Source organism: Lingula anatina, chromosome 3 (genome assembly GCF_051362555.1).
Source record: "Lingula anatina isolate TDL-2025a chromosome 3, LinAna3.0, whole genome shotgun sequence".
NCBI classification, from domain to species: Eukaryota; Metazoa; Brachiopoda; class Lingulata; order Lingulida; family Lingulidae; genus Lingula; species Lingula anatina.
Window position 1 is genome coordinate 22875123 of NC_141769.1, and position 8929 is coordinate 22884051.

The 8929-nt window shown below is 39.5% G+C and overlaps 1 protein-coding gene across 1 annotated transcript; it reads right to left on the bottom strand.

The window, feature by feature from the left end:
* Window positions 1-451: 451 nt before the first annotated feature.
* LOC106180516 (uncharacterized) lies at window positions 452-8043 on the bottom strand. Its single transcript, XM_013564524.2, has 10 exons — window positions 7533-8043; window positions 6524-6731; window positions 5902-6211; window positions 5330-5507; window positions 4132-4303; window positions 3583-3683; window positions 3239-3380; window positions 2535-2617; window positions 1796-1961; window positions 452-1650 (listed from the first exon to the last, which is right to left on the bottom strand). Exons 1-10 carry the CDS (start codon window positions 7809-7811, stop codon window positions 1541-1543), a joined length of 1749 nt encoding a protein of 582 aa, XP_013419978.2. The 5' UTR covers window positions 7812-8043; the 3' UTR covers window positions 452-1540.
* Window positions 8044-8929: the final 886 nt, after the last annotated feature.

The following is an 8929-nucleotide window of genomic DNA, read 5'->3' on the forward strand; positions in this document are numbered from 1 at the left end:
ATTTTTTAAAATAAAACCTCCTTGTGAATTTCAACTATTTGCACTTTTCAACGGTATCAATATGATAATAATAATAATAATAATAATAATAATTATAATAATAATAATAATAATGGCGATAAATAATCATTGCATTATGTAACTGTGTCGGGATTTGGAAGCCTGTCGGAAAAAGTGCCTGGATCCGTCCCTTGGGATGATTCTCCTTTTTCAAATAAAACATTTTTTGATCGATACTTTTTATACTGTTACCGTATGAATATTATTTTCATTAATTAAAGATATAGGATCCCCTAGAGGACCTATAGGCACTGTCATAGATATCAAGGTAATGGGGTCCCTGAGGGTGAGCTACTCTCTACAATGTGGAGAAGGGCGGGGATATACGATGGGTACCCATCGACCCACCGAATGTGGTTAACTTATAAGACAATCACTGACCCAGACAGTATAACAATATATAATACTTTATTGCCCATTATATTAATATTTGTAAGATATACACGCTTCTTGTGCGTATGAGTTTCGGACTACCGCTTAGATCACAAAATGCTTAGAACTTCATAATCAAATCACCAGAGCATAATACTGTTAGAAAATAATACCCTTAAATCAATCAACATTATTCATCAATATTCAACAATATTTACGATAAATCAGGTATTGTTCTTGTATAAACAGTCTGCGAAAAGACACTGTATTTGTAAAATCGTTAAGTATTGTTATATATCGTTGCCAGTAGACATGACGCAGTTTAAAGCATGGACCAACCGACTGCGATAGATGTAATATTTGAAAGTTCATTTGAGTAAAATGCAGAACTGACAAAATAATTAACACAATCAACTAAACAAAAGAATGATATCATAACTGCGTGAATTATGTATACGAAAAGAAAAACGCACCAGAAAAAAGTTCATTATACGTGTAAAAGAACTGCCCGATAACTTCACTCGAATAATGGGGTATTACAGTAGGAAGTACTGCAATGAAGAGTGCTCTGAGTGTTACTCTCACTATATTTGTGAAAATAACGTATTTGTCGATCAAACAATACTCATGTTATTATTTCTGGACCAGTTTCAGCATAAAAGTAAGAGAGTCCCAATTTGCAAAAGTTTTGCTATGATGATCTATTCTGTTAGTAAAAAAACCACGATAATCCGAATCTGTACCTAAGTTACCTAGAATGTCATAATTCATATTATTGCTACATGTATTGCCAAATATCAGTCAGTTTCTTGACTATACCTGATACTCGCCTGAGACACCTAATAAACAATCCACGAATACAAAATACACACTGGTCCCACTCTTCCATTTTCTACCTCCCAAAATACTGTTTTACAAGAAATAAGACAAAACAAGACAATTCTTCGTCTATTCCTGTGCCCCATATACATGTATTGCAGAAAATTTGTCCCTGTCTACTGTTTTATCATTTTTCATCCTTGAGCCCCTCCTTCCTTTAGCAAAACCCTGAATCCGATAGTGAATGCTCATAAAATTATCGCGTTCATCGTAAAATTGAAGGTCCTGTTCAAAGCTGTTCCTTTAGCAGCCGTCTTAATATTTTACCGCTGGCCGTTTTCGGAATTTCATCAATAAATTCTATGCCGCCTCGTAGCTTCTTGTACGGTGCTATGTGCTCTGGAACAAAACATTCTTTTCATTAATAATAAATATTCATGCTCTTGTCGTCAAAAAAACTCAGACCTATGAGTATTGATGTAATTGTAGTGTATTATTTGATAAATATTTGCCTTAAAACTCAACATTTTCTGAGCATACACACCGTCTAAGAATGCATCAATCTCTTCTCCTTTGACGTCCATGTTAGGTTTGCGGACGACGTAGGCCCTGGGCAGTTCTCCCGCAATGTCGTCTGGTATACCGATCACTGCGACATCCTGCACTGCAGGATGCGCTAGGATCAGCCCTTCAAGTTCTGCTGGAGGCACCTGTGAAGATAGAAATCAAGGCTATGACGACAACAGCAGAAGTTAAATCGCAGAATTTTGTTTCGCGGAGGGCCCAGTCGGGAAACATAAAAAACGCTACGGCATAAATATCAGTGATCATGTGATCTACAAATGTCAAAAGAAACTGAGTTATTACCGTAAATTGAAGTAAGAAAGCAAACAGAGTACACAGTGGCACGCTCTGTCTTAGGGACCATTCAGAATGAGAAGAGCCGAGTGCTAGCTGGTCCACGGCCTAAATATGGCGGACCTACATGAAAGGGAGACAGCTTAATCTTCACGGCTCCCCACGCGTCGTCCCTGTAGGTCGAAGGACGACGCGTGGGGAGCCGTGAAGATTAAGCTGTCTCCCTTTCATGTCGCTCCGCCATATTTAGGCCGTGTACCAGCTAGCACTCGGCTCTTCTCTTTCTGAATAACCCCTTACAAGATGTGCCTAATCCCATCTAACTGATTTTCCCGCTGGAGCCTATTTCAATCTTATGATGAGCTTCAGTTGATAAAACCGAATATTTCGCTAATTCTCGGACATTTCAGAAAACTCAGACCCACCTGGAATCCCTTATATTTGATGAGTTCCTTTACCCTGTCACTGATCCACATGTGATCGTCTTGGTCACGATACCCAATGTCACCTGAACAGCAGAACAATCATCTTAATAGCTGTATTTATGCATTTTAAAACTTTGTTCTTGTAAAACCATTATTCATTTCAATAAAAAGTCTTTCCATGTTTTTATTTTCAGTTTTGTATTGTGTCAAAACATGACTTTCAGAAAATAACTCTTTTTACGTAAGTCACGTGCTGTTTCAGGTCAACCTGCAATTGTTTCCTTTTTGAGAACTGGTTGTTTGATAAACTAACCTGCACTGAAAGACAGAGAAGGATCTGTCAAAACATTGTATATTTCATTAAATGCCATCGGTTTATCGTCAATGCATATGACGTTCAAACAATTATTTAGATGTATTCAAAAAAAGAACTCTTCTGAATTATGTAACTGTAAGGTTCTTACTTTTTTGATATTTTAGTATTTCCCATACAATAGCATTCAAAACATATGTCATTTTTATCCAAACCGACGTTTGTCCCGTGCCTCATAGTTGAAGAGAGAGAGGGTGAACTGAACGGTATGATCTCAGAACGAATTGATAAGTTCAACGGTTTGTGTGCATGGTGTTTGTAAGTGTGTTAGTCCTCAGGCGTCTTTTGATTACAAACTGTAAGGAATAGTTTGATATTATTTAAGTCGTACCTGTATGGAGCCAGCCGTCTTTGATAGTATTAGCTGTAGCTTCTGGGTTGTCGTGATAGCCTAACATAACTTGTGGCCCCCGTACCAGCAGCTCTCCCTCTTCCATAGGCCCCAGATCTGCGCCGTTTTCTAAGTCTATTACCTACAGTGAATGCATGTTACAGGCATTAACATAATCTCTCTCTCTCTCTCTCTCTCTCTCTCTCTCTCTCTCTCTCTCTCTCTCACACACACACACACACACACACACACACACACACGCGTGCGCGCGCGCGCACACACACACACAAACACCCCCCCCCCACACACACACACACTTATCATATGCGTTTACAAGATTTTACCTTGAACTCTGTGTTTGGCAGGGCAAACCCTATAGAACCTAATTTATAACCAACTGGAGGATTGCAGTGTGTCACAGGGCTAGTTTCTGTCAACCCGTAGGCTAGGAAAAAAAGATGAAGAGTCATGATTTATCCATTGATACGTCACGTAAAAACACATCTTCAGAAACAACAAAAATCATTTTAGTATACGGGGAGAGGAACTTCTACTTAATTATAAAAAAGATTATCCTTCATCTACATGTAAGTCTAAAACTAAACTTGCCATGCTTGATTTATGCCACATCCTATTTAGGTGTGTGTGTGTGAGAGTGTGAGTGAGTGTGAGTGCGTGCGTGCGTGCGTGTGCGTCCGCGCGTGTGTCCGCGTGTGTGCAACGTGTGTGCTACGAGTGTGCAACTTTCAAGTATTTAACAATCAGCCACCAACAGTTCAAATACATGCATATTAAATAGCACAAACCATCGTTTATTAAGTCAGTCCCACCTTGCTAAAAACGTTTACTAAGTCAATCCCATCTTGTTAGAATCGATTACTAAATTAACCCACCTTGTTGAAAACGATTCAATTTCAGTCTTTCCACACACTGTGAGGCAATGGCCTCAGTGCAGGGGGCCGCTCCCGTGACCAGATTCCTGACAGACGACAGGTCATAATTGTCCACCAGAGGGCTCTTTGCCAAGGCGATAATGATAGGAGGCACCGCGTGTAGAATGGTGGCCTAGAAATCAATCAAGAAACTCGTTTCTGAAAATAATATATTATTTCTAGATGACACACTCTTACCGTGTGCATAAATCTATATCAAAACCCCACGAATTGTAACAGATCTACGTTTATGCAGGGTCATAATAGATTTGAGAATAGCAAACAGAGTAATTAAAAAAAAAACTCATTAAAACTCGAAGGACAACTGGATATAAACTTCAACATCGGCTCATATGTGGAGTGGAAATAAGATATATAATAAAACATTTCCAGCATCGATACCACTATTGCTTAATAAAGGGAGTAGCACCAAATCAGTATGTCCATTTTACAAGCTACGAGTCCGTCTAAGAAGAAATTTCGCGCCACATCCATTTTGAACAAATTTAAGCTTATTTTTCGGTGTAAGTTGTTCGCTTAATTATTACTAGGTACTTAAGTTTACAATAAAGCGCAGTTCTTGAATTTCCGCGAAGGTTGCGAAACTTAAAATTTTATGAACGCGGCGTCATCTCAGGGCACACTTTCTGTCCAGAATATCTCCCTACACGCAGCCGGTAGTCCTAAGACTGACGATGAATCAAAAGCTTATAAATATTGCCAACTGATCTCATATAAGCCAAAAGCTTTTCACAAGAGTTTAAGAACACCGCATGCATTCTGAAAATCATTTAACATTGCTTTGACCATAGTAATGTCGCGAGCAGTATGTGCCGTGAATGTACGTTCCTAGCAGGGGCGGATTTAGGCCGTCTTCTGGGTCTTCCGGAAGACGGTCAGATTTTCAAGTTTACATTGACGGGTATCTGTTTTTTTCTGTCGGAAGACGGTCAGAAATGGAGGATGGATCAACAAAGATAATTTGGAAGACTGTCAGAAAATGTCTCTGGATCCGCCCCTGCTAGGTTGGCAAAGAATGTATGAAGCGGACTTCCGCATCTTGTATACGACATTTTTCTAAGAGTCATTGCTATCACTAGAAATTCCTAGTGATATTCTTCATAACTTGACTTGTTAACCAAATAAATTATGCTCTCACCCTATGATTCTGAATGGTTTCAAGGTAGTATTCCAGCTGGAACTTCGGCAAAGTAACAATCTTGCTTCCTGTCTTAAGTCCTGTGAGCATGACCACAACTTGACCATAGATATGGAAAAATGGCAACAGACCGGTCAACACCTCCTCCGGACCCTCATAGTTCATCACATTCTCGTTACTGAAAGCAAACGTCAAACATACTTATGACAAGTAATTACTTCCGCGTATTTTAAATAAACACACTAATTCTGTAGTAGAATATTTACAGGGAATCACCTTAGCTGGATTCATTTGGTGCATCACGTGTGTGTGTGTGTACGTGCGTGTGCAGTATGCGCATGCATATGAATACAAAGACGGGTGCATCTTACAAAACATTACCTAGGCAGTGCCACCAAATTTTACCAGCATAAATTTAAATACAAACTTCATCCAAAAGTCAACATGAACTAAAATTAAGAAATGGTGAAGATACAATATGTGTTTGGCTATTATATGTTCTCTTTTACAAACATGTTTTTCTCTACTGCCACAGGTTTATAGTTGTATCTTTTCGGTGTACCTTCACTCACTTTAACTGGGCTATGTTAGATGTGATGTTGTAATGAGAAAGCATCACTCCTTTAGGTAAACCCGTCGTCCCACTAGAGTAAGGCTGGGCTAGTACGTCCTCTTTGGTATTGATGTCAACGTTCTCCGGGAAAGCGTGGCCGTCATCTTCAAGAATGGAAGTAAATGGACGAAACCCCGACACGTTACCGAAGACTATAGTTTCTTTGACATTCGGCGCCATGGCAAGGGCATCCCTTGCGTGTCCAGCCACCATTTCGTGAGTTACTAAAATCTTGGTATTTGAGCGCTTCAGTTGATTACCAAGCTCCTCTACAATACAATGATAAATTACCCAGTTACGTATACTTCTGAGCGAGAAGCAAGTTACTCAAAAATTTAAACTAAAAGAGAAATAACATTAATCCTCATGAAAACAATTTTTTTCAAAACGTATATGATACATTCTTACATTTGCTTTCCAGGGAAATTTCTTAGTTGTGTATTAAAGCATTTGCACAGGAGGGTTTTTCTATCAGATAACATTGTAATCAAATGTGCGTGTGTGTGTGTGTGTGTGTGTGTGTGTGTGTGTGTGAGAGAGAGAGAAAGGGGCAGGAAAGAGAGGATATTACGCAAATCTACCTGGTGTGTACATAGGATTAGCACACGTCACTGTTCCTCCTAGAGCAGCCGTAGCGATGAATACCGTGGCATAGTCTGGCACATTGGGGCTGTACAGCGCTAACGTGTCCCCCTTCTTGAACCCAAGCCGAGCCAATGCGCTTGCACAGCGAATCACGGCGTCTTTTAGCTGCGAGTAAGTGTAACTCTGTCCCGTGGTCCCATCAACCTTGACAAATAATAATTTACTATGTAGTAATTTCTCATGGCATCTAACTGGAATATAGTGGATGGCATATTTTTCAAAATCCTGTTTGGTCCCTTTTGCTCTTTCAATTTTGTGCGATGTTTTTAAAACACGCTCAATACCACTTAAATACATGTACAACCTTTGTAAAAGCAGAAACTATCCATCCAGTCGATGATAGACAGACTAGTTGGCAATATAAAGACAAGGATCACGAGAGAGAGTGCAAGCGTGAGCGATCACGTTTTATCAACGGAGTTTTGACTTTGCAAGTGATAACAAAAAGGCTTTCATACATCTGGGGCAAGTAAATATTCGTGGTGATCGTATGAACGGTATATACCAGTAGATAGTTAATTTGGACTGTTGCCCTGTGAGATGTTATAAACCAGGCCCCAGTTTCACAAAAACTTAAGTCGGTTTTAAAGTAGCTAACATCTTTCTTGCCAACGTTATATGGTCACATGCACACAGTTGGTATGAGCAGCAAGTAGAAGATCGTGAAAAGCAGAATTTGTGTAACCGGGGACAAGTTTATTTTAACTGAATACCAGCAATTCCACAAGCAACGGAATATCAGCAATTCCACAAGCAACTTATATGTACCAACCAGTTCAAAATGTGACTGATGTTTACTGCCGGTACATTTAGAAGGCAGTCAGAAGAAAAACGAGTCTGTTTTGTGTACGTTGAGGAGCATAGATTCAATTGCTTGGTCAAGCCAGTGTACCGCGACCATTAATTTTAATTTTAAAAAACATTTTGTATTACACTAGTGCATACCAGCGCCATGTGGTTTCCGAACTTAGCCCAGTCCTTCATCACATCTTCAGCCAGGGGTTTGGTGGTAAGGTCTATATCTGGGTACGGACTTTTCACGATAGTGCTTGACCTTACTGGGGGCGTTGACCCGAAGCTTCGTATCCATTGCGTGGAGTACACGGTGTGTTTCTGCTGACTAAACCCACCTGTCAGCCTGGCTGCACCATGGCTTAACCACCGAGGCGGGTGACTCCAGGAACTTTGGTGTAAAACCCACCTCAACACCGCGTGCCTCCCCATCGCCTCAAATACACACACGGACTTGGGAATGTGGTCGGAAAGTTTGCTTTGTTATCAACTACTACATGTACAGGTGACCCAGTTTTCCAATTCTTAGATAACCTGGATACTGCTACGGGCCTAGATCTACTTGTGCCCACTGCCTGCAATGATTAACCGAACACGTCCACGCTGAAAACAGCAGTTAATATATGACTCTTGTCATTTTGAAAATGTCATCACAGATATTCTCCGTACATATAACAGGTGAATCATCCGTCCCCTTTCCCTTTACCTTGCACAGGTAAAATATTGGCCGGGCTGATAAGTATGTCCTAACTAGCTTCACACACTTCACACTGTACACATAATGTAATGCATGGTGCGCTCATATCAACTTTATTTTCGATCGATATGTATCAGGGACAATAAAGCCACCCTTGCCTACACTGAGATGAATTAAGGCCTGAATTTCTAATATGCACCGCCTTCTAACTTGGGGGTGAATTGTACATCTTCCCCAAGATGAAAATAGTCGTTTGTGAGCATGTGCGTTTGTGAGCTTGTGGTAAATTTTGTTTACGGCGATATAATAGAGACCACAATTCTAGATAATTTCGAGTCAAAATATTTTTAGATAGATGATAGACGCTAGACCCAGAATGAACAAATTTGATTTTCATAAGGATCGTGTTTATGTGTAAAAAAACCCAGAAGTTTTGAAAATATTAACTTTTGTGATAGAGGGTACCTGAATGCTTCAAAGTAAAGAGATTGATTACTAACCTCATAGGACTCAGTTTAGAAATTCCTAGCTATAGGACAATGAATGTTTATAGACATGTGTCAAAACACAGTTGCTTTCATGTGATTCTGAAAAGGTTTGTCAATTTCCAGTACTAAGCACCAGCGACCAATAAACAAGATAGCTTGTAAAATATTTGTTTGATTTATTGTATTGAATACTTTATTTTTTTTTAATTTCGGGTGTAACTTCATTTTAAGACCCGGGCTATGGATAGCCAATATCGTGCACGTACATTATACGATATAAAATCCCGGTTCCATCGTTTCGTTGTTGTATTATTGCATTATATATTTCGCAAGTCCATGCTCTATTGAGTAATTTTATTTTTAAA